Here is a 27,728-nt window from a genome sequence, read left to right as displayed (position 1 = left end):
GTGGAATCAATCCTATGTTCAGCAGTGGACGTCTTGTGACTGGAATGATAAAGATGATTTTTCCGCAAAAAATTCTAATCTGATGCGTAGTGTTTTTAGTAGTAGTACTTTACATCAACTTTTACAATACCTACTCCTTTTCATGTACCTATTGGGATTCTTTGATTCAAAGTGTATCTCAACCTAGATTATTTGGGCAGGGTACTCACCTGCCATATAGCACGTAACGTAGCATGTAACGTAACCAACCTTCAAGTGAGTACGGCTCGTCGACGGTCATCGCGTATCTGGCTGCGAGCTCCTGGATCCTACTGCGAGCCGCCTTTGTGCTCGCAGTGATACCGCCACTCGGTGGGTCGCTATGATCTCCCTGCAAACCACGCGCGAGCAGCTCGCAGCGGGCTCGTGCCTATGTACTCACTTGATACAGTATCTGATACATTATATGCTACACGGCTAGATGAGTACCCTGATTTACTTTTAAAGATCGCTCGTGGGAAGCACGAAGTTTGTCTAAACAGAACTTGTCACGCGCTTTCAGGTGGAGTCAACTCGCTACTCGGTGTCGGACGTGCCTTTCCCGGCAGTGGCGGTGTGCGACTCCACAGCCGTGTATGGACCGAACACTGTCAACATCACGAACATATTGTAAGGTTCTTTGTATTACTACGGGTAGTTAACGTGTTAATTCAATAAATTTTTTTTAGAACTTAGCATTTAAATAAAAACTTAACGCAATGTTTAAAAATGCGAAATGCCTAAAGGAAACTGTTCTTGTTTATTATTGTTGAATTATTCAGATACGGGAGGTACCTGGATGCAAGCGGCGCAGGACCGGTCTTTGTGGAAATCCTTGGGGGAGGCCTTTGTCCAGCAGTGGACGTCTTTCGGCTGAAACGAACGAACGAACGAACGATTCAGATACGGATTTCAACCAGAAATTCAGAATTCATAATACGGATACGAAAATACATCGTCTTTTTATAAATACCTATACCTAAAATAAACCTGGAAATTCTTTGATGTAGCACAAATTATTGAACGTTTCAAAGAATATCAAACCAAAGAAACGAAATCACGTCTTATATTTTAAATAAAGCAATGGCTCAGACACCCAATATTTTTCCTAACATTGAATTAACAAAATTGAGCTCACGTTTTTCGTAAATGTTTGTTGGGGGTTTGTTGATACTCGTAGCCCAACACTTTCGTGGAAATTCGAAAAACGAACAACAGAAAAAAAAAACAAAAAAATCGAGAGTCGAGACGAGAGCAAAAACAAAAGTGAAACAAAATTGGTAAAGTAAAATAAAACTTCATGGTGGCCAGTATCGCGGGGCCAATATTTGACATTAGGCAAACATATGCATGGAGTACGCTATTAACCTATAAAAGTAACTAGATGATCAATTCATGATCAGTGGGGCAGCAAGGTTCTGGAGTGGAGGCTGTGTACCGGAAAACGCAGCGTGGGACGTTCACCCACAAGGTGGACCGACGACATCATAAAGGTAGCAGGAAAGCGCTGGACGCAGGCCGCTATTAACCGGGCAACATGGAAAGCATTGGGAGAGGCCTATGTTCAGCAGTGGACGTCCTATGGCTGAGATGATGATGATGATGATGATGAAATTCATGATCAAGGTTTAGGTATCATATTATTTATGTACTTATTTATTTCAGACAACGTATCCGATTTAACATACATAGATGCTCATCGCTAGGAGTATAGTATTTGGCCTTGTCACTTTAAAGCCTATACACCCCACTTTTTCAGGCAAACGGAACGCGCTGAATAGTAGTGTGTAGGCGATTTTCAATCAACGTAACTATCATTTTTGCTGCGCTACTAAATTAGATTGCTTTGCAGCAATGTTCGATAGCAAAAAGGGCAAGATGATGCCTAAAAAAACGTGATATGCATGGAATAAAAACTTTCAAAACTCATTTTATGTTTGCAAGTAGAGCGTAAAATAAAACTTGTGTTTTCAGCAAACGTCGTGGCTTCAGCAATGACGAAATCAAAGCCTTTTACGAAAGCATAGATGGCGTGAAACTTGCCTCATATGTACCGGAAGATCAGATTATCAAGATGCATGGACTCTTAGAGAGCATGGGATATGCTTACTCAAGGCTGCTTGAAACGGTAAGTTAGTTTACTTTTTACTTTAGGCTACAGATTTTTAGTCCTGCGATAGTTGGGCCCGATTCTAATCTGTATGAAGAATCGGAAGATACCAATCGCACCTTCATAAATGTTCATACTGATTAACAGCACGTCTGTTGTCTGCGACTAGGCTTAAGGTATTCCCTCGCCTGAAATATTTGTCTGTAATGTGGCGTTACAGAGTCGAGCTCTACCATGCGCAAGCTGTAATGTTACAGAACCGAACATTACTAGTAACGATCCAATCTGAAAATTAAATGTTAAATGAGAGGAAATGTTTCTCAAATCTGGCAGTCGGTATTGTAAAAGCTCTGAATCGAATCTGAAATGAAACATTCAAAGTCAAGTTTTTATTCAGTACTAAAGCCATTTCCAGGGCGCTTATGCAAGTCCCAAATAGGTATAGCTTGCTCTACCATCACTTCGGGACAATATAATTATTGGCTGGTGCCACCATTGTAGCAGAATGCTATATGGATACCATATGGATGAATGCTACAGGTGAGGGAACACCGTAACATGTAGGTAAAAATCCTAGTATTCAACTGCTTTAAGTACGTTCTAACGTCACGTTCGTATACCAAGGTCAATTTCTGTATAAAAGCTTTATATTCTTAGCCGAATGAGGTTGTAGGTGGAAAATATTAAGTAAGTTAACTGTGAGGTAGGTAAGCTGAAAAATGATAGTTGCCCTTCTATAAACTTTAAAGGCTAATGTGTAGGTTATATTATATGCTTTACAATATATTTTTATCTTATTTTAACACAGTGTCCTAAAGGACACAAAGGAAAGTTAAAACTTTACTGGGGAAATATTTTATTCTTGGGCTTCGTTAAAAGGTCACGATCTGCCGCGCAAAAGGATTTGAATCAAATCCTATTATGCAGTGAGTGTGGAGTCAAGTGCAGTAAAACGTTATAAAAATATACTTCAAGGGCCTTTGTCTTATGTTTTTATTCTTTGTAGTCAGAGTATAATCACTCAACTGCCTAAAAACGGAATCCCTTCTTTACCGATCACTTTGAAATAAATTATGTTGTCAGTTTTTCGAGCTACCACAGAATAATAATAAGTACTACGTACAGAAGTTTTACTTCGCGAAGGTATTTAAAAAAATGTATGCTCAATGTCATTAACAATATGGTGTAATTTAGCTTGTCTCAAGAGTCAAGCAAGTTTGTCAGAAGTTTTGTTGACAAACGTCAGTGATCGGTACTGCGCCGAAGCTATAGGGCTGACTTCGGTAAAATGATGTGACGTGAGGTGCCAATCTGCAGAAAATGGCGGAGGAAATACATGATTTAGCATGAATTATCATGAATAATATTAACTACTTATTTACCTCTCAGTGTCTTGAGGCAACTTAAAAAAGTACATTCTGTGTTTTTATTATTATTTAGGCAGTTAAATACTGCACAGTATTTAGTACACCATTTTCTTTATTTTTTTCCATCATACACAAGAATACGCGTGCGTGAGTCAATGTTCGCTCGTATGTGAGGCCTTGTCGAATAGTACTCTTGTAGGGGGCAATCGTGCGTGTTTTGTTTTCGATGTAAACTCGCGGAGATGAACAGGCCTGGAGCTACTTCAAACGAAATACAAAACCTTTGCAATAAATTATGTTGTTAGTTATTCGAACTACATGCTTCAAACGGAATACAAAACTCATTAATCCACATTAAAGAAATACCATAAAAACCTTATTTCAAGATAATATTTCTACTCCCAGTTGCGAAAGCCATGCGATGTGCTCCTAATGGAATGCATTTGGCGGTCACGGAGCTACAACTGCAGCCACATGTTCAGAGAGGTGCAGACGTACCACGGATTTTGCTGCCAGTTCGACATCCCCTACTTTAGGTGCGTATACCTTTGTGGCGACATCTATCGACACGCCACTACAGTCATCACTCAACAGATGGCGCTGACAACTACCTTACTATGGCACACGCCACCGCGCCTACAAACCTGCATCGCGGTGTCAGAGTTTCTACTAAGGCTGGGTTGCACCATCTTACTTTAACTTTGACAAACGTCAAAAATCTGTCAAACTCAATACAAAAAGCACCGGTTGTCGTCATTATTACCATTAAAGTTAGGTTGGTGCAACTCAGCCTTAGACTAATGTCCCAAAGTTAGCACGTCACACTGACACTGGAGGTAGATGAACTAAAAAGACGCATCGAAGAAACCTACTAAGTACATACTTTTGAGATATGACCAATAATTTTAGTTACTTTTTGTACTAAAACTGGACCAAATTTGGCCATATCTTTTCTTTCTATTCAGTAAAATAAAATAATCGGCTTTGGTATTTAAGAGAGAAAGCAATTTCTATTGGTTATACAATCTATTTGTCTGGACAACTTGTGTGAAGTAAAATAAAAATACTTTACTCACATATCAGTTTTTGTATTTGTGACACAAAAGAGTCTAGACAAATCCTATTAAAGGTAATATCAAAAGTAATGAGATTAAATTGTCTAGTGTAAATAAATATAAGTATGAATCCTATGTTTGTCTATTAGATTCAAAAACGTACGCTAGTTCAAAATTACACTTATAGTTATAAAGAAAAGAAAATAAGCCAAATAAATAATGTAGTCAACCTCCATACAATTTGGGCAATTTTGTACATGAATACTTTATGTCTGAAAAACCGTATCAATAAATTCAAATTTATTTCACTATCAAGTATTTTAGGGTTCAACTGACAGCCATAAAAGGATAATGTTTCAGAAAGTTTGCGTCAGTGCCTAACAATAGAGGGCTAAGTGTGAGTTTACATCAAACGTTCTCACCAGTGAGCGCGTTCAAAAAATATATGAACATTTTAGTTCTTGAAAGTTTCCGCTAGGGGCGCTGTACGATCCGTCATACATTTAACGTCACTTTTTTACGCGCTCACTAGTGAGGACGTTTAATGTCGTCGCGTTTAATGTATTTTGTCGGCCGTTTGGTGTAGTGGTTCAGAACGGACTACTATGCCGAGAGGTCCCGGGTTCGATTCCCGGCTGGGCAGAAATTGAAATGATGAATTTTAATTTCTGTGACGGGTCTGGGTGTTACTATGTATAATATGTATGTATTTTAAAAAAAAAGTATATAAGTACTATATCCGTTAAGCTAGCACCCATAACACAAGCATATTAATTGCTTACTTTGGGGCTAGATGGCTTGTGAGATTGTCCAAAGATATTATTAAAAATTAAAAATTAATTAAATGTAAACTCACACTAGGCTCTCTGAAGGCTTGTGAGTTTACATCAAACGCGCTCATTAAAAAAATATATGAAAATTTTAGTTCAGGACTTAATAATATTTTCAGGAGCAATGTCAAAGATGTGGCCTACGCATCGGGCATCGAAACCACTGAAGGGCTCATGGTGAAGATCAACACTGACTATATATGCCCCACTGGCGCTGTATCAAGCGGCAGTGCACTGGTAAGTACAAATCAATTTATTGGCTGGGTTGCACCATCTTACTTTAACTTTGACCAACGTCAAAAATCTATCAAACTCCATACAAAAAGCACCGGTTATCGTCATAGTTACCGTTAAATTTAGGTGGTGCAACTCAGCCTAAGATTGGGGCTGGGGAAGTGACGCACTATGATTCCGATTTTAATCACAGATTTTTTCACTGATGTCACTTTTTACGTGTAAAATAAAAAGAGACGTCGAAAAGTGAGTCCGTATAACAAATAGAAAAATAAGTAGGAACAAAATATTTGCATGAAATACTGAAAAAAAAATCGCTTCATTCTTGCGTCGAGTGATTTTTCACTACGCTAAAATGAAAAAACATCTCTCTGTTTTTGTTTACGAAAAAACGTTTTAAATCTGGTTTTTATGGTTCCGTAGTCCTTATAGTTTCGATATGTCTGTCTGTCTGTCTGTCCGAGGTTTTGCTTTGAAACTACTGGCACTAGAGAGCTGTAATTTTGTTGAGGTACCTATGCATATTAATCACGCCGACAAAACGGTAGAATAAAATTTTGAAAAAAAATTTTTTTTAGGGTAGCTCCCCTACATGTAAAGTGGGGATGATTTTTTTTCATCTTCTATCCCATTGTGTGGGGTATCGTTGGATAGGTCTTTTGAAATGGCTTAGAGTAGGCGCACACCGTTGATTTTTAGTTGGCCGATAGTTGTGCCCGATTTTAATTTGTATGAAGAATCGGCCAAATCGAATCGGCGTAGTGTGCGCACTCCAATACATGCCCATACTGATCAACTGCCCGACTAAACTATCGGCCGACGAAAAATCAACGGTGTGCGCCTACTCTTAGGGATTTAGGGATCTGTTTGCAAATTATTAAAGTTTGAAGTGCCAATTTTTGTTCGAGTAGGGCGTCCCTCTAAAAACTAAACTGATGGCTTGAAAAATCTGGAAAAATTTTAATAATGAAATTCCAGTTGAATACCTACTATGTAACCATCTTATTATACTGTATATTTGAATTATTGCTAATAAGTATAAAAATACAAGGACTGAAACTAAAGTACCTACCTAATACAAAAAATGAAAATAGGTACAAGTTTTCTCGCGGATTATCCTTACTTAACCTTTTGCGTTATAAATGGGCCGACATTTTTTTTTTTTTTAATTTTATTTGTGGCAACCAAACCTCTCTGGGAGGTTTATTTCTGCCAATGTCGAGTGAAAAATATTGACATACCTAGTTATCAATAGAACGTGGGTGTTTCAGTTCTATTGATTTTTCATGGATTCCGTGGAGTTAAGTATGCCCGTAAGCAGGTTTCGAGACGCCACCGGGTCCAAAGCGGGTTGTTCATACGACAACCCACTCGACACTCGATGCGCGCTCAAATTCGAAGTATTTCAATGTTTTTTATAATTTATCACTTCACTGCACTTTAGAACACAAAATAACACCAAATTTGTACACTAAAGTCCATTAAATAATAAATTGAAACCATTAAAACAGATCGACCATGCTTCCCGTTCAACTACCCTCCACGGAATCGCCGACATTTTTACACTTTGATAACTTTGTCTGATTTCTGTTCATTAAAATAATATTCAAAGTTTATAAATATTATTTCAAACTGAAGTGGATTGGATACGTCTTATGTTATTTCAGTATTAACTATATTTAATGACGTGTATTTCTGGGATAACATTATTGTTTACTGAGCAAAGTTGTGCCGGGTCCTAATAATATTTGTACTAACTTTGCAATATTATAATTATTCATTGATCGACAAATAACAGAAATCCGGTCGATTTCAAAACCAATTATCTTTGATTGTTGATTCCATTCCATCTTGGGGTCATTGACTCAATGAATTTATCGATGTAAGGTTTTGTACAATTTCTTCTACCGAACTACTAATTCCTTAATTTTCCTTTATCTACTAAATATTTAAAGAATTAAATATACCGTACTCTTTTCATTTGATTATTTGAAATATGATTTTTCTGACTAAATAATCAAGAAGACTTCTAGGAACTCATAAAATAATATCATTTACTCGTAAGTATGATATGCTTCAATCCTATTAGTATTTGAATAAGTTCTTAGAAAGATATATTTGAGCACCATTTTATATGTCGATATTGTAAGGTTAATACATTGTAGTACAGTAGAGAGCACCTAATAGAAATTTTTGTTGTAATATCGTACCTATTACATCTTTATCAGAGTTCGAAACCATCCTTTATTCATCTTGATCTGCCGTCGTTTGTACATTTATTCTCAGTAGGGGATAAAGGCTATATCTCCGAATCAGATTCTAAGAAATATCTCACGTATAACAAAAGCCTATACGAGTTTACTTCGTTATTCCTAAACGGCAAAAGCTGTGTGTTTGTACTGTCCCGGGACAGATCAGTTGATTCGATTCCCATGACTGAAGTAAATAAGTACATAAAAGTTATGGTTATTATCTGACAATACATTAATTTTTCAGTTCAAATATAATGCCTAGAGAAGCCTACACCCTCTCTCACTTCTTCCTCGGTCCCTCACTGATGAGGATCGCGACTACATAATTATAGTGTTCCTCCACAGACTGTGGTCATAAGCTGAGTGGATCTTACGATGATATACCCTCACGGTTTGTAAATTTATTTTGCGAGTCCTTGGAATAACTTTGATGACAGATTTGATTGAATTTAAGATACAAATAAAAATACCCTTATGTCCAAAGGGTACTACAAGGTTCGAGACTATATTGATGACAAGGATGCGTGGTCAGTTCAGTCTGCACATATTTGATGTACTTAAATTTGGCTATTCTTACCGTTAGATAATTCCTGGCAATAAGTGGTGACTGAGTTTGTTCCGGCGTTTCTTCTCAGCACTTGCCATTTATGTTTGTCTCGAAGCGCTGGTAGGGCCCAAACGATAAGGAGACATGAGTAAAGTGCCCTATAAGGGCTACCTTTTCTTTTTTTTATTATTTACATTTTGACGTTCATAAGTGCCACTTGTGGTCTAAAGTGAATAAATATTTTTGATTTTGATTTTGAGAGAAGTGCGTCTGGTCCCAGGTTTGATTCTTGCATTACAAATATTGTGTTTATTATTGGTCCACCTCTATTCAACTAAGTGTTTTATAACTTAACTTGAATAGGTTCTTATCTGTTATCCAAAGCACAAACTATTTCCTATCTAAATAGCGCCACAAAATATTACCTTTACGTCATTGAAATCCTATATGAGGAACATGAAATTGTGTCTAACAAGTTTTTCGTCGTGTAATTCTATAGTGTAGTAACAGACGCCTTTTCTCACGGACTTAACGCCCACTAGTGCCTTCTGCCCACGCATTATTGTGTCCCAGCAGGGATTCGGGTTACGTCCAAACTCTTGGGCTGTGATAAATCAAGTATCAAAAATAGTTGAAGCCAAAAAGTAGCGTCTCAGGTTTCGGGGTAGTGATAATAGCTAGTTAATAGGTACCTACTTTGTTTATATTACGTACTGCTGAATCCTGCTTAAAGACAAGCGCACTGACTGGCGTTACGAGGCATAATTTAACGTTTGTAGCGAGCGTGGTGATCGCTATTTTCTCCATACTGACTACACATAAGCTTGCTTTGTAACATGCTACATTACGCTTCGTAACGTCGTTTCGTGCCCATTAAAATAACAGTAGCGATAAAGTAATATTCCTTTCAAAAACTTAATTAGTAAGATTTATCTCTCTAACCATAAGTACTCAAAGACCAAACAAAATATTTTAGTAAAATCCCTATTAATAAAGTACCTTAACCTACGCACCAGCTTTATTTCAACGTCAAATATTGAATTCGTCTGTGAACTCCGCCTAGATTTACAAATCCAACAATGTGATTTGCTTTGCTAACATTAATTTTCAAAGACTTATTTTATTTTTGATTTAGCGTCGCTGAGAGGTAATTTTAAGGGCAGATTACAGAAATTTGACGACTCCCAGCAAAACTCAATTTACGAACGAAAATATTTCGATTCTAAAAACCTGGAATTAGGTACCTAACCTGACGCCCCTATGTAACTTTCTCCTCTAATCTGCTTACTGATATAATTTTACTGGAAAATATTGTTGTTTGCCTCTGAAAAACATTTTACCTGAAATAGCTACCTACTTATTAGGTGTTTTGTTGAGAAATATTGCAATATTTTACAAACTGAAGCCCTACAAGTTATGAAGTCTTTAAATGGTATATTCTTCTCCAAGTAAATAAGTGAAGACGCTCACAAAAGGTTGGTGTTGCAAGTCGCACGATTTTCAGATATTTTCAAGCTTAATAAAACAAAAAAGTATATCAAGTTGTGTTATGTAAAAAACATATTATTAAGCCAAATCAACATGAAATAAATAAATAACAAGTTGTGCCCAAGTAAATTGTGACACAAATTCTAAAATTATAAGCGGTGGAATTGCTTGCCTAAAATATTTAAGTATGTTTCTAAACAAGAAGCATGCAATATTGTTCTAAGCGAAAAACTTAAACTGTTTATGATTTTATCACAACCCTTGTCATCTAGTCATATTATGAGAAACAGCTTCTTTGCTTTTTCCTTCACGATTTGTCGGAATGAGATTTGTGAATTTGTGCTCGTATGTTGCGTTAACGCTTGCCAAAATGGGGTGCTTACCAGTAATTTGTACGAGGAAACTATGCATGACTGGTTTATTTTAGTGGTTAGGGGTGTAATAGGCACTATTATACTAGTAAACCAGAGTGAATTTATCAATGTGCGAATTTTTTTATGCGTGACTTTTATGTATTAATAGGTTCTGAGCAAACAACTAGGTATACACAGGGTGATTGGGACACTCGACATATTCCTTGAATAGGGATAAACTAGAGTAACAAATTAAGTTCAATGAACCAGGAGTCGAAATTGGATAGTTATCGAGCTGTGACGGTTCTTAAAAAACGACGGTTCGGAAATTTTTAATAAATAAACAATAATAAAATAAATAAATCTTTGGACAATTTCACACAGCGCCAGCTAGCCCCAATGTAAGCAACTTAATGCTTTTTAATTGTGAATAAACTACTCCAACCGAAATATTGATATTGATACTTATCTGAAAACTGAAAAAAATGTGATCATTTTGAAAAAGAAAGCCGGCCGAGTCTTATAGGAATGCAGAAGAATAATAACATTCAAGGCTACACCAATAACTAATATTCTGAGAAGAACACACAGACGTTAAATCGTAAATTTCTTATAATAACGATTATCCCTAATATAAAATTCTATGTAAAATTCACTACATTAACGGTAGCATCAGGAACTTGGGAGTATCCATAAGAAAAATACAAGAAAAACAAAATCTATTCGTCTCTCAATTCCTTTCATTGATGGAGTGATTTGAATAATATATTACCTACCTTTTGGCAACCAGAGATTTAATTCCCGTGAGGACTATTTAAAAAAACTCTTATAGCAAAAATATTGCTAATGGTACGATATTGGTAATTAAGTACGCTAAGATATTAAATAATTAAGGCAGAATAATAGAATAAGGTACGCACTTTAATGTATTTATCACCTTATATAACCATATTTCAAATTGATAATGAAATTCATCGATATTTATATATTATTATATTTCCTTCTTCTTATTCGTTTCGCTCTTGGCAGAGCGGTCGTGGTCACGTTGAGGCGTTGTTTATATGTAGGTATTTCCAGCATCATTATTATAGAGCAAGACCCCAAAAAACTAGTATAAGTACCTACTTACACTTTTATTTTTGTGAACGTTGTAAGTGCGACATTATTCAGTACAGTAAACAGGTAAATCAACGTAGAGCCCATGTATGTTTGTAGCAAATGTGCACTTAATGTTACTGCCGCGATATAAAACACAAACTTTTAAATTTATACAGAACAACGCAAGTATTTGACAACAATCGCACATTATTTTCTAAAAATTATGAATTACATTCCTTGTAGTTAATTCTAGAGAAATTATATTATGTTGCTTCTAGACGCCTTCATGTTTTGAAAACTGATCTTCCCAGCACGCTGAAAATATACCTATGATGATAGCATTTTTATGAGCACATAAAAGTTTGCATCGTTCAAAATGTAACAAACCTAAACCGTATGAAAAATTCATTCATTTGGTGGTACAATCCGGGCACATGAGCAAAAGTTACAGCAGCTCATTATTAGAAACTGGATACTTTGACCCATAAGCTCATATAAACAAGGGTCACAGACTTGCGCATTGTTAAGAATTGTTCTCGAAAAATACCAGCGCATATTGTAAAGTTTCACAATGGAAGGTTATTTTTGCTCAAATAATACACTGTGCATTCCAAAACCTTTTTTTTGGAGTTGAACCGGCGAGTAGCAATTTTTGATATTTGCACAGAATAATAATAAGTATGATATTTGTGACATGTTGAAATTGTGTAGACAAAACCGAAAGCCCGGCATTCCTACCAAAAAAATTGTTGACGTTGGGAATGCGATTCATTTTTGTGTCTATTTTGAAAAAGTTTGTTCTTTTAAGAATATCAGAGTCGCAAAAATATCATCGAACTCTAAAAAGTAAAAATAAATGCAAATAATAATATGCAAGTTAATAAAAAATAATAATGTTACTTTCACTATTTGAGAAATACCTAATCATAACCTAGAAGTAGGTACTTTTAATATAATCTATACTAATATTATAAATGCGAAAGTAAAGTCTGTCTGTCTGTCTGTCTCTCTTTCACGCCTAAACCACTGAACCGATTTTGCTGAAATTTGGCAGGGACATAGTTTGAGTCCCAGGAAAGGACATAGAATAGTTTTTATCCCGGTTTGTGAAACAGGGACGCGCGCGATAAAGTTTTTCTGTGACAGACAAAATTCCACGCGGGCGAAGCCGCGGGCGGAAAGCTAGTAATAAATATAGCTGGGTTATGTTAAAGTAAATTATGAAAAAATATAGGTTAACTTTAAACGTTTTATTTTCATTGCTCAACAAGTACAGCCATCGGAAATCAGACCAATTAAAGCAGCAAAATAGCTCCTATAACTTCATAAAGAAGCTGCAATGTTTAGCTTGGTATGCTGTCGACTGTACAAGGTTTGCTTGTGCTTGTAATATAAATATTTGTCTTTTAAACACATTGTGCGAATCTCTAGACTGTCATACTCGTAAGATCTAAGTTTAAACAAACTTCTTCTAGGGAGCTACTCGTAATAAGCCCGGTGGCAAACTTTATATGAGCTGCTACTGATAAAAGTATGATGAGCTCGGGAATATAAACATAGAGTTTTAAATGTTCATAGTAGGTATTAAAACAACGGCATAATAAAGCTGAACACTGTGGGTTCTAAAGTAATTGTGATAAGGATAAGTTTGCAACAAAAATTATAGTCTGATGTGCTGTCGTCTATACATACATAGTATATTAAAATTTGTTCATCAAAATTAAAAATGAACGTGGAAAACATGACGTGCTAAGAATGTTCAACTCAGAATGCATACTTTTTTAATTAAATAAAATCTCAATAAACTCATAAGAATGATATTTTACTTAAATACAATTAAATGAACTCTTAAGCTTTTTAGTTAAATGTTCATTTGTTAGATACACTGACTAAAATTTAAGTGATCTGGTTATCCGTGTAAAAAGAAAGTTAATAGGGCAATAAAATTAGTCTGACCAATGTGTGTGTCTACACAAAAATTTCGCTTTCAAATTATATCATCCCTCTGTTCGGTCAGGGTTTAAACCCACGATCGAAATTCGAACAATTCAATTTGTTGCCCTCTCTGCTTATTACCCAATCTCTCGCCCAATTTGATTAGGGTTTTTCTTTTCTTTATGCCTTCGAACTGCCATTTGTGCAGGCCAGTGTCAAGCAAATTATGTAAATGAAGTAAAGGAAGCAGATAAAAATTGTGAGAAAATTTCTTTTCCCTTGAGTTTTTTTATATTAACCGTTACATCTTTGATTATAGTTGTCTTAAATCCTCTTGAGGTTTGTTCAGACACTATTGTTCTTTTGACAAATATAATAAACGTTTTTGTATAAGCATCCACAACTTTAATCTAAACCATGCACAATAAGAAATATAGACAATACAAAACATTATTTTAGCGAGTTCATATGAATTTACTGTAATTTCACAGTGCCAGGTGTTTGAAACTTGTATCAACAATCGTGAACTGACTCTACACTAATGCTGTATTAGTTGACCTACTGACTATTCTGTATACAATCTCTAAACAAAATGTTTCTCCTTTTTGTGAATTCACAACTCAAGAATATAACCCACAAACTTCCAGATAGAAAGAGTAAACTACACCTAACATCAGGTCACGGAGGCGTTTCACGAATTTTGTCCACGTTGGAATTCGGCAATGGATGTTACTACGTCATTCGGCTCTAGATTTAAAAAGACCGTTGTGTAAAGACCTTTTGTCGAAATCAATTTAATGTTAATCCTATATAGGCACTCGGGCACTGCTATAAAATTGTATAAGGTTTTTTTATGTTTTCAACACGATTTTATTGACTTGAAAGCTAAACACAATCGTTCAGAATCACCTTGTTTTAGCCTTCTCACACTCATAAGAATTTTCTTTGAGACGCTTTATTATACGGAACTATAAGTTTTGCGAAGATTGAAAAGATAGATCCTCTTTCAAATAAACATAACAACATTATTAAATTTTTAACGAAAACTTCCTTTGTGAAGCAAAATATGTGATATTTTACGTCACTATTTTGAAAATCTTGCTAGTGTACAGTGAGGAATTGCAAACTTTACACAAAAATAGCATCTATTGCTAATACATAAGGTGCCAGTGTTTAGCTTGATGTTCTCGTCTGTAACAATGAAACCACATACACAAGGAAACCGCCAGTTCTATCAAAGGAGCTTCCAATTCCCTCGCAATGTTTCGGAAACATCAAAAGTAAATAAATATTGTACGAGCAATGCTCAGTTCGGATCAGGGACGCCCATTCCGCAACAATGTTTCGTATTTACGTTACACTATTACGTAATGCAGGTGTAAGAGAGAAGGAAAGAGCTGAAAATAGGAATGTCAACTTACGGAATAGACCCACTAGTGATACTTTACAATAATAAAAAACCGGCCAAGAGCGTGTCGGAGTCACGCACAAAGAGTTCCGTACCATTGATTTATGATTTTTTTTTAAATTTAAGTTATTTGATTATACCGTAATAAGCGGTTTACGATTTACAAGGTATTAAAAAAAACTACTTACTAGATCTCGTTCAAAACAATTTTCGTTGGTAGTTTTTATAGTAATGTACATCATAATGCTTTTTTTTATTTTCTTATTTTAGAAGTTAGAGGGTGGTACCAACTTTTTTCCACTTTGGAAGCGTCTGTCACGCAAACTGTTCGGTTTAGAAAAAAAGTATTTTAGAAACCTCGATATCATTTTTGAAGACCTATCCATAGGTACCCCACACGTATGTGTTTGACGAAAAAAAAATTTTTGAGTTTCAGTTCTAAGTATGGGGAGCCCCCAATATTTATTATTATTTTTTTATTTTTGCATCAAAATCTTAATGCGGTTCACAGAATACATCTACTTACCAAGTTTCAACAGTATAGCTCTTATAGTTTCGAAAAAAAAATTGCTGTGACATACGGACGGACAGACAGATTTTTGCCATTTGGCTACGGAACCCTAAAAAGGAGAACCGGGAAAATACTAAACGATTCGCTGTCGTCGCGTAACCTTCTCCATTAAAAGTAATGAAAAGCGCTTTTAACTGAAATTAGCCGAATTACTTATTTTCAAAAATTATCTGAATGGGATGCCTTTTCTTAATTTTTTGAGTATGTTTTTTTTTATGTGACAGGAGACAAACGAGTTTATTTGTTATGATTTCATATTTTTCTAAGTCTTTTAAAACTTCAAATCCGGGCATTATCGCATTGAAGACAAACAAAAACATTTTTATTAGCATCTAAACATGACAAATACTCATATAAATTTGAATCATTGTGAATAGTATCAAAACGGGAAAAGTTAAATATAATCGGCTTTTCTGAATCAACATCCTAAAGTGGCATTTGAATGATATAAATTTAATTTGTAGATAAATTATACTTTGTTCTAAGAACAATTTATTTCAGGATATTCAAAGAAGGAGTTCTAATTAAATGTGTGCCTATTCACGATTATTACAATTAATTATCATTGAAATCGTAATATTAAATTTCCTTTCTTTACCTTCCTTTGAAGTGGAGAGAATGTATTTAAGATATTGTAGACTTAATTACAAAATAAAAATATTTATGCCAGACCCAGGCTTCATAAATAACTAAAGCAACCAGCTAAAAAAGTAATGAACAAAAGTTTTAGAAAAGTATCCCCGGAGGACGGTGCTAAATTTGAGGCAAAATATTAATTTACTTTGACACTTTCTAATTAGATGGTTCAACTCTCCTAATGTTTCGGCGCAAGTTCATCAATCTATATTGGAACGGTCGATCATAAAAAAATATTACGATGAATCACAGTTTACTTCAAAACAAACCATTCTCTTTTTCTACTATCGTAGAACCAAATCTACCAATCTTGAAAAGTTCCAATCAAACTGAGAACGGATCTTAAAAAGATTTTTACATTTTCGGCCGTTTGGTGTAGTGGGTTCAGAACGGACTACTATGCCGAGAGGTCCCGGGTTCGATTCCCGGTCGGGCAGAAATTGAAATGATGAATTTTAATTTCTGTGACGGGTCTGGGTGTGACTATGTATAATATGTATGTATTAAAAAAAAAAAGTATATAAGTAGTATATCCGTTAAGCTAGCCCCCATAACACAAGCATTAAGTTGCTTACTTTGGGGCTAGCTGGCGCTGTGTGAAATTGTCCAAAGATTTAAACATTTATTATTTTGTCGTCGTTTCAGCCAAATGACGTCCACTGCTGGACAAAGGCCTCCCCCAAGGTTTTCCACAATGAACGGTCCTGCGCTGCCCGCATCCAGGCTCTTCCCGCGACCTTTACCAGATCGTCGGTCCACCTAGTAGGAGGCCTGCCCACGCTACGCTACGTTACATTTTGTGTTTCATGGAAATAGAATATAGTCCAGTCAATGAATGCCTTAACGACGGTGTAGAGAGAAATCCGTGGAACACAATTTCTGACCTCGGGACTTTATTTAGCCTAGTTAGGTGGTGAACATAGCAAAAGTCCCCGCCCTTAGCCCTTGAGCCGGCGGGGAGAGGGGGGTTTAAAGGTATCACTTTTCGGTTTTTCGCTTAATCCTCGGAAACTATGCGTCCTAGTGACATGACCACTATGAACCAAAAAAAGCTTATTCAATTTGCTACAGGTGAGACCGTCAAGTTTTTCTATATCTTGTATAGTTTTTACGGCATCCGCTCTAGAAGGTCTGTAAAATTGGAAATTTTATTTTTGTCTTATATGTTCCTATCAGGAGAAAATCGACTAAATCAACGTTGAGCAAACACTATAGACATGCGGGAGCATGTTAAGCCTAGTTCCAGGGATGGGACTGCACCGTGCGTATATTTAGACGAACCAATTAGAGCCACTTTTGACTCCTCATCATTCAAAAACTACTGTGCATTAACACTTCAAATTTGGCTCATGTATTGAGACTTGCAAGATATACATTAGCTTCAAATTTCATAAATATACCTCAAACGGTTATTTAGGTATTGACGTTCAAAAATCGACATTTAGAACACTAAAATCTATCTATCACATGTGAAATGTTAAAATTTACTGGTTTTTTATTTGTTCCTTTGTATTTACATAACTACCTTTCTGGATGCCAAATTTGAACCTTCGAGGTCATCTGGAAGAGGTTAGAATTTGGTCTATAGGTCAGACATGTAGATTTTTGGACGTCAATACCTAAAGAACCGTTTGAGGCATATTTATGAAATTTGAAACTGATGTATATCTTGCAAGTCTCAACACATGAACCAAATTTGAAGTGTTAATGCACAGTAGTTTTTGAGTGATGCGGAGTCAAAAATGGCTCAAAGTAGTTCGTCTAAATATACGCACGGTGCAGTCCCCTCCCTGGAACTAGGCTTAACATGCTCCCGCATGTCTAGAATGATTGCTCAATGTTGATTTAGTCGATTTTCTCCTGATGGGAACATGTAAGATAAAAATAAAATTTCCAATATTACAGACCTTCTAGAGCAGATGCCGCGAAAACTATACAATTCATAGAAAAACTTTTCCATCTCACCTGTAGCAAATTGAATATGCTTTTTTTGGTTCATAGTAGTCATGTCACTAGGGCGCATAGTTTCCGAGGATTAAGCGAAAAACCGAAAAGTGGCACCTTTAAACCCCCCTCTTCCCGCCGGCTCAAGGGCTAAGGGCGGGGACTTTTGCTATGTTCACCTCCTGACTAGTCTAAATAAAGTCCTGAAGTCAGAAATTGTGTTCTACAGTTTTCCATCTATAATGCTTTATTGACTGGACTAATAAAATTCATAAAAATTCATAAAATTCATTTATTTTTGCAAATAGGCTTTAAAAAAGCGCTTTTACACGTCCCAATATTAACCCTACCACTGCTTCGGGACAATAAATGGGCCAGTGCTGAGAAGAAGCAGCGCAAGAAACTCAGTCACTATTGTCAGCCTCCTTTTCAAGGTTTTACAGTCTTTAAAATATACAAATTATAGTCATAAGTATTAATGCGAGCTAGGCAGTTAAACATTCCAAACATTTTTATCCTTTATATAATCATCAACTTTATAGTAGCCCTTTTTCATTAAGGTGCTTTTGATATGTGCTTTAAATTTATGAATGGGCAATTCTACAACAGTTTGTGGTAATTTATTGAAAAGTTTAATACATTTCCCCATAAATGAATTACCAATCTTGTGCAGTCTGAAATTTGGAACGGCAAGTTTATTTTTGTTTCTTGTATTGAACTTGTGTAAATCACTCTTTCTAGTAAATTGCTCTATATTTTTGCGAACATATAAAAGGTTTTCATAAATGAACTGTGAAGCTACTGTCAGTATATTAATCTCCTTAAAGAATTCTCTCAAGGAAAATCGGGGTCCAAGGTTATAAATGGCCCGCACTGCTCTCTTCTGCAGAACGAACACAGTTTCAATGTCCGCAGCTGAGCCCCACAACAATATGCCGTATGACATTATACTATGAAAATAGCTAAAATAAACTAGCCTTGCCGTTTCAATGTCAGTTAATTGCCTTATCTTTCTCACTGCAAAAGCAGCTGAACTGAGCCTTGCTGACAAGGTTTCAATATGAGGACCCCACTGAAGTTTAGAGTCTAAAGTGATTCCCAAGAATGTTGTGGAACTTATGCTATTTAATGGTTCATTCTTCACCATCAATTGTGTGGGAACCTGCCTCACATTAGGTAAGGTAAATTTAATGCACTTAGTTTTGTTTGCATTTAACAATAAGTTGTTAACAGTAAACCAATGCAAAACCTGTGAGAGTGTGTCATTTATATCATCAAGGTTTACTTTACCTCTATCAACTTTGAAAATGAGAGATGTGTCATCAGCAAATAACACAATATCACATAGATCTTTTACAAAGTAGGGAAGGTCATTAATATAAATAAGAAATAGCAAAGGTCCCAATATCGATCCCTGCGGCACACCCATGGTAAGAGGTGCTCCAGAAGACTCAGTTCCATTAATACAAACTTTTTGCTTTCTGCCTGTGAGATACGAGTTCAACAGATCAAGTGCCTCATCCGAAACACCATAATGTCGCAATTTTTTTAGTAAGGTTTGGTGGTCTACACAATCAAACGCTTTTGAAAGGTCACAAAAAATACCAACAGCGTCTTTTTTACTCTCCCAAGCATCAAAGACGTGTTTCAGTAGTGCTACTCCAGCGTCAGTAGTACTTCTACCTTTGGTAAAACCAAATTGTTTATTGTGAAGTAATTTGTTGAAAATAAAATGAGAAAGAAGTTGATGAAATATAATTTTCTCAAAAATTTTGCTAAGTACTGGTAAAATAGAAATCGGCCGAAAATTAGAGGGGTCACATTTATCACCAGCCTTAAACAATGGGATTATTTTACTTAATTTCATTAAACTAGGAAAGCAACCTTGATCAATGCATGTGTTAAAAATGAATGCAAGGTGAGGAGCTATGGTGTCAATAATTGTCCCAATAATACTGACAGAGATTCCCCAAAGGTCCTCGGTTTTTTTCATATTCAATTCTCTGAAGGTTTTAATTACTGTATTACAATCTATATGCCTGAACTGGAGTAGAGACTGGCACTCGGTGACATTAGATTTTAAGAGAGACTCTGCAAGAATTGGCGATGAATTTAATGCTTTAGTTGTTTCGGACGCAATGTTTGAGAAGAATGTCTCAAATGTGGTTGCAACATCTGTATCTGAATTTATAACTTCATTCCCGACTTTCAGTGAGAAGGTGTTATCCTTCGATTTATTTTTACATGTTTGTTTATTTATTATGTTCCACGTAGCCTTAGCTTTATTATTAGAATTCAAAATCATGTCTCGAAGATGATTCGATTTAGCAGCCACACAAACCTTTTTAAATATTTTCGAGTAATTTTTAACGTATTCTATAACATTCGGATCTTGCGTATCAGCTTTAAGTCTATATAATTCATACATTTTATTTCTACTCTTGTGAATGCCGGTTGTAGCCCAGTCGTCAAATTTACATTTTATCGAATTTATTCGGATCTTTTTCTGTGGGAATGTGGTTTTGAACTCATCACTCACTACACTGAATAGATCCTCATACATTCGATCAACATTATTGTCATTTATTATAAGTTTATCAATACTATCACAAATGTTTTTCTTGAATTTGTCAATTCGATTAGTTGTTATTGGCCTACAAACAACATCCACTGTACTAGGGACATGATGATGTTCAAATGTGGCCAATTGTCCACTATGATCTGAACTAAGGCAATTAATTATTGATTTACTTTGAATATTACAGTTACAAAAAATATTATCTAAGCAAGTAGCTGATGTTGGAGTGATTCTAGTAGGCTCATTGAAGAGGTTTAATAAGTTAAAAGATTTAAACAGGTTTAAGAATCTTATTTTATATTGAGTATTATCTAATAAATCTATATTAAAATCTCCACATACAACCACTTTCTTATTTGATTTAAATACCTTTTTTAAGACTTCCTCCATAGTGGATTCGAATAATTGGTAATTTGCAGATGGGGGCTTGTACACACTTATAATTATATACTGCTCTAGCTCTGCACACGCAAGCTCAATAGTTCGTTCGACTGAGAGTGAAACAATATCTTTCCTTTCTTTGCATTTAAATTGGTTATTTAATAGTATGAGTGACCCCCCTCTAATAGCCGACTCCCTGGTGAACGAACTACAAACTTTATAATTACCTATATAAAACATTAATTCATATTTTTTAAGCCAATGTTCTGTTATGCATAATACGTGAACATTGTACTTTTTTAAAAACAATTCTAATTCTAATTCTTTGCCAGCCAGGCCTTGTAAATTTTGATGAACAATATTAAAACCTTTTAAAGACCTGTCTGTTGTCGTCCCTCTCAGTTTAAATCAGAGGTCGTCACAGAAATATTAGTATTTCTACTAATAATATCAAAATGTTTAATAAGTTTTGTGTTAATAACACAGTTAATATTATATGCTAACAAAGTAGCAAGTTTTAATTTCATGCTTTGGGGCAGGTGTAAAGAGCTGCCTGTCATTAAGAACTTATTATTAATAAATTTATTAGTGTCGAAAAAGACAAACTTGTCGCTATGACGAACAGTCAAATTATATAATAAAGTATTCAGTAAGTGAATACTTTTGTTATTATCTGAGGAGCCATTTTGACAGTATGGCAGGGCACAAATAAATATCTTTTCAACATTAAGGCTGGCCAGCGTGGAAAAATTATGCAAAATATTTTTCCTACTAATATTCTGGCTGTTTCCAAACATTAAAATTAAAATAGATTTGCTATGTAATTGTTTACATTTTTTTATGTCATTTATTAATTGACTAAAGGATGCGTCAGGCATACAATTATTTGTAATTTTGCAATTTAATTTTTTATGCAATATAGGGCCATAACCAACTCCTAGCCTATCTGAGAATAACACTACATTGTTTGACTTTTTTACATTTAAGAATTCAGTTTTTGCAGACATTGAAGGCCGCAAGCCGCCATCAGTTTGTTGCTGACTTACTGGCATTGGTATATTTGGCAGAGATTTAAAATCCGTAGTAGGATTACCTAGATCTAAGAGATTGTTTGCTGCCAGGATATGTTCGTTAATTTGTTCCCTGGCTGAATTATATTTAGCTGTTATGGATGCAAGCGAGTCATGCAAGTTTGTGATTTCAGCCTGCAACCTTTCAACGTCCAAGTTATGAGTGGACCTACTCTCTACTAATTTACTGTGGTAGATTTCTAAACTGTCCACTAAATCTAAATTCTTTTTCCTTAACAGAATATTTTTGTGAAACTGTTCTTGCTGTTTTATTAATTTTTTTGTTTTAGATATAAACCTATTAATTTTAACATATTTTTTAAATTTATTTCTACTAGAAAAAGTTAATGGTTGACTAATGTTCTCAGATAATTTGGTGTCGCAAGATACATTTAGGTCTGGAAGCACTGCACGTCCACCAGGGCTTCCAATTAGCTCTTCGTAGAGGTTCAGAGTGTGTGTGAACTCCTGCTGCTTTCTTTCCTCTTCGAAGTGCAGTATGGTCTTATTTGCGTCCCTCAGTTCAGCTTCTAACTCATTGTTGCGCATCAAGGTCTGCTCAAAGATATTGCTGCACTGTTCGAAGGTACTGATTCTATGCAGTAGTTCATCACGGTGTTCGGTTACCTCCTGGAGACGGCCATGCAGTTCTGCCAATTCTTGTTTCAGTTCAGTATTTTTTTTTATTATATAGGTAATTTCCTCCTCACTCTCTTCTCTTTCCCTAATGAGTTGGTTACAGCTTTCCTGACTCTGTTTCAGTTCCTCGAGTGCCCTCCTAAGTTTCAGCTCAATGGCTTGTGCCGCTGCTCTGCGTGTGAGCATGTTGAATGTGGTTTTTGTCTGAAATTATCCAAAGGAAGTGTACAGTGGATATTTATGCAAAATAGGGGGTACGAGTTATAACAGTTATAATTTGAAATTTTAAGCTTTAGTTATAATTTTAACTCCACAAAATGCAACTATCATGAAAAGTTTTTTATAAATTATTATTAATCAAATAGTAATATTGAAAACTATACTGTATTTTTTTTCTGCGGGTAATATTTTTAGCTTTCAACAAGGTTTAAAATTACATCTTACTACCTATTAACAATTTACACAATCAAACAAACAAAAGATGTGTGGGGTGTCAAAAAGTATATTGTTGAGTGTGCTGAGTAAGTTTGTCTGCGGCCAAGGTGTTGTTATCTTCAACTTTACTTCCACTTATTGTCAAGTAAAGAGAGGCACAACAGAGCCGAATCGTAATGAATTGTATAGAATCTCACTTTCATGAGGTTTGTGGAGTATATTGTTGTACTGTTTGATTGCAATTTACTTCCCATAAAGAAAGTGACAAAGCAATGTTTAATGATTGAAAACCACAAAAATATAACCTCAAACAGATTGCAATATCAATTATTTTGAAATACAAAATTAATATTTAAAATATTTAGACCTAAAGTAAACAGTATTTTTGAAAACAGTACTCCCCTGGTTTAAACGGTGGCTCCGATTTAATTTTGTACGTTGGTCGTAGCTGTCAATTTGGTCGCCGATTTTATCTCCATAAAACTATGTGTTTACACAAAGTCCAGTTTTGCAAACACTTGTACACGATATTTACACATTTATTTAACTAATTAAGTGTATTTTGATACATTAATACGACTATTTTATAATTTTATCTTAAAATTAATCTAACAGCTGATCTAAGTACGTCTGACAGGCAGGGCTGCCAGACGAAAAAAAACCTCATAAAAAAAAAATACAAAACCTTGTAAAATATACAGGTTGTTATTTGATGCTTTACTTAAATTGTAGTATCATTGATGTATAGTTATTGTAATAAAATATAGCTTAATTAACTTAAAATTATTACTTTAAATTATTTATTTATTAGATAGGTACCACAGTTGACATCCGATTGAGTAGTTATACACGATTACTTAAAATATGAATGGGATTAATTTTCTGTTCCAGCTCTACCTCTTCGACCACAAGGACAGCATCACCATTCTGGACAGCTCCATCACTCTCTCGGCGTCCACATTCTACGACGTCAACGTGGAGGTGTGGGCGATCGACAGTTCCGACAATGTGAAGGATCTGCCTATTGGTAGCAGGAAGTGCTTGTTGAACAACGTGAGTTAATTCGGTTAATGTAGTGATCTTTTTTTATCCACAACGAGGAAGCTCTTGGCCTGTATCTCACCTGATGGTAAGTGACGATCAGGCCGAACGTGGAAGCGAGCTTCACCCGGAATCCTCAACCACGGAGGAACTGGCTATCTTACCTCTAACTGCCGGAACACAACAATTCTGTTAATATTGTTGTTATGGCGAAAGACTATTAAATATCTCTATCTATCTGTTATGCTTTGAGGCATCCTACAATGCGTTCGCCAAGACTTGGTCTATAATAGGAAATTCTATTAAGGTCAGGTATTCCTGCAAAAGTAGGCGTCTAGCGCTGTCCCGGCTGCGGCAAAGCAAAAGGAGGGTTATGATTTTGACAGGTTATGTATGTATGTATGTATGTATGTATGTATGTTCATGTGTACCCTCGTAACTTCTAAACTACTTAACAGAATTCGACAAATGACATATCATTAGAAGCGTCTTAATTGTCCGCTGGTTATAGGCTACATGGGGTTTCACAAAATCTAATGTCGCGCCCTCTAGCGGACAAAACATAGAGAGTAAAAAAATAAAGTTAAGATAAATATGCCGTGTTTGGTATCATTTGAAAGCGCTTTACTTGTACATTTTGAATATATATATATTACTAGCATTTGCTTGTGACTTTACCTGTATTCATGGGCTGATTGCATATAATTCACATCTATGCGTTCATAGCTTCTTTACTACTTATTAGTTCATCAATTTAACTTTTGGTAATATTATGCGCCACAAATACACTTTATCACCAAAATAGTACAAATAATAAAAAGTAAAAAAACTAAAACCCAACTACGACAAAAAACGACGCTGAAAAAGTATAAAACAAGATTTTCAGAATACTGAACTGAACAAAGTTGCTAATATAGTTGCATAGTAATTTTCATGTTTGGAAAGGCGTAGTCACACGTTACATATACGAGTACCTACCTACCGTAGCACTTTGACAACGTGTGACTGCGGTTTTCCAAACATGAAAATTACTATGCAACTATATTAGCAACTTTGTTCAGTTCAGTATTCTGAAAATCTTGTTTTATACTTTTTCAGCGTCGTTTTTTGTCGTAGTTGGGTTTTAGTTTTTTTACTTTTTATTATTAGGCAGTACGTACGTAGAGCCGATGATCTCAAAAATATAGCTAGCAGTATATGGATAAAAAGGCAGACATCGTAGGAACTTACGTAGCTTTCCTTGGATGAGATTTACTGCAAAGGTCTGTCACAAGCTGAAATTGTGAAATAATGTAGAGTTATTTACATACCCATATCCTCTCTAGTAGCTCCTTCTGATGAGTTTAAATGATAGTATAATGAAGCTTATTGAATTTGGAATAAAGGTTATACTTAAAATAAATATTTATGATTTAAAAAGATAATTTCAACAGCTACATACAAAAAAGTCCACAAGTTTTTGCCTTAGTCCGGTTCCATTCTAAACAAGTGACTGCGGACCGCAAAACATGTGCCGTTTTGAAGCTCCACTGGGATGGAAATGCTGCAGTATAAATTGAAAACAGCGGGCGAGCCAATCGTAAGGACGATGTTATACTGCATCCAAGGAATAACTTAAAATTAACGGTAGTATTTAAAATCAGATATGCAACAACTACAAATATTCTACAGTGTTTAGGGTTAGTTCAGAATCATAATCAGAATCATCAGTTCTTCTTTTTCTTCCTCGGTCCCTCACTGGTGAGGATCGCGACCACAGATAGTGTTACTCCACAGACTGCGGTCATAAGGTGTGTGGACCGCACAATGCAAACTTCCGCCTACCGTCTTCCTCACCGGTTCCTCAAGGGTTAGTTCTAAACGTAGGTAAATAATGCAAGTCAATATAGATGATGTTAGATTTTTTCGACAGTCAGTCTCTTCATAGTCATCATTCATACTCGTATCTGTTAAACGTTTTGCACATTATTGTGACTTTGATCAAGACACAATAATGTGCAAAACTTCATAGTTTGCTTATTATTCATAGCTTCATAGTTTACTTTTCATTGTACTCATGTACAAGTGAATACTTACTATAAAAGCTAACTGTGGACTAGATTTTACGTATAATTTTATAGCTTATCGACTCTCTACTAGTGTAGCGTAAGCATCCCAGCTGTCAGTTGAGTTGTGTTGCGCCACAAAAAGTCGGGATTTAGCGAGTGAAGCCATTTTCAGGCCGAAGAAAAAGCGTAATCGTTTCCCGAAGCATTCTATTAGCCAATTTAAAATGTTTTGCGGTTATTATGCGTTTCATGAACGGTTATTTATATTTAAGAGTGATCCAAAAGCACATAAAAATGCCATGGAAAATGTCAACTGAAAAAAAGAAATCACTGTAAAAAACCAATTTTGATGAATAAACCTTAACCTTAATCAATCCAGGAATTCTCAAGTAATAAACTTAATTATAAATTTAATTTAACGAATATACTCTTAAAATGTTTTTAAAACAGGTAAATACCTAGGTCTGAAATGTTCAGTTCTGGAAATTAATTAATCCTTAACCCTAACCCGTCGCATGAGACAGCCAGCCTCGGTTTCTATTATGCCTGGATTGGCTTGTACTTGATAGGTTAATACCACGACAATGTCACGGCCTCAAACAAAGGAGCCTTGTGTTACTAAGAGGAGGGTACACAAAGTGTTTCCCAGAAGTCCAGGCCAGAGTGTTTCCCAGAATCTCTCAGCCAATTTTAAAGCGACACTTCCGCGTTTGAATCAAACGGATCTCGACGGACCGATTGGGTTTAACGTGATTTACCGCACCACTGCCCTATCAAGTGTCAATACACACATTGTCACTGTACACTAATCCGTGCAAATCAAATACAGTGTAGGTATTGGACAGAGCGATATTCGCGTAACATCTGCCGCCCCGTCCGAGCTAAACCGAATATTCGCGGTCCATTTGCTCGGAAATTACAGAGTTGCAGGTGTTACTCGCACAGACTCGAGTGGAAATAAATTACCTTTTAGCGTCTTATTTCTGAGTCGTTCTTAAGTTGATGTTTTTTTTACTTACAGCAAACTAGATTTCTAATTTGATGACCCTGGTGCAAAAAAGGTTTAGGTTTTACCAAGTCATAATATAAACATTTTAAATCCTGCATTATTATCAAATGAATTGCCATGATGAAATTCATGTTAGTTACTTTTTTATTCGTATTCCAAAGGTGGAAAAGTTATCATCATCATCATCATCATTTCAGCCACAGGACGTCCACTGCTGAACATAGGCCTCCCCCAATGCTTTCCATGTTGATCGATTGGTAGCGGCCTGCGTCCAGCGCTTCCCTGCTACCTTTACGATGTCGTCGGTCCACCTTGTAGGTGGTGGGTGGTGGTTTTCCGGTATGCTTGGTGTTTCTTTGCGAGATCGAATCAGAAATGAGGAGATCCGTAAACGAACCAAAGTCGCTGACATAGCCCGACGTATTAGCAAGCTGAAGTGGCAATGGGCAGGGCACATAGTACGCAGAACTGACGGCCGATGGGGCAGAAAGGTTCTGGAATGGAGGAAGAGTTATAAACTAGATCAATACGAGATTCATCTAATCTTCTATTTTACATTATATGAGTGAATTTTAAAATGGGCTTGTAGGCAACCCTGATAAGGCTGACCTGTCATACATAATTTACTATCTAATTACAACTGCATTGTAGGCTTGAAATAAGTATTTTTTGTTTATTTAG

General features: G+C 35.7%; 1 protein-coding gene across 1 annotated transcript; it reads left to right on the top strand.

Annotated features, from left to right (window-relative positions):
- Positions 1–361: 361 nt before the first annotated feature.
- Positions 362–24,011, top strand: LOC135071402 (uncharacterized). Its single transcript, XM_063965194.1, has 6 exons — positions 362–397; positions 542–648; positions 1,993–2,146; positions 3,901–4,031; positions 5,500–5,617; positions 23,841–24,011. The coding sequence occupies exons 1-6, from the start codon at positions 362–364 to the stop codon at positions 24,009–24,011; spliced, it is 717 nt and encodes a 238-aa protein (XP_063821264.1).
- Positions 24,012–27,728: the final 3,717 nt, after the last annotated feature.

The sequence above is a fragment of the Ostrinia nubilalis genome, chromosome 4 (genome assembly GCF_963855985.1).
Source record: "Ostrinia nubilalis chromosome 4, ilOstNubi1.1, whole genome shotgun sequence".
Lineage (NCBI taxonomy): Eukaryota > Metazoa > Arthropoda > Insecta > Lepidoptera > Crambidae > Ostrinia > Ostrinia nubilalis.
Note: the sequence above shows the minus strand (reverse complement) of the source record. Positions and strands in the feature narration are given on the sequence as shown.

Bases quoted from the DNA above. Each gene is read 5' to 3' on its own strand.
- LOC135071402 (XM_063965194.1), top strand. From the start codon at position 362: ATGATCTCCCTGCAAACCACGCGCGAGCAGCTCGCA. The intron at 2,147-3,900 runs GTAAGTTAGTTT...TTCTACTCCCAG, and splicing joins ACTCAAGGCTGCTTGAAACG to TTGCGAAAGCCATGCGATGT. The intron at 4,032-5,499 runs GTGCGTATACCT...TAATATTTTCAG, and splicing joins TTCGACATCCCCTACTTTAG to GAGCAATGTCAAAGATGTGG.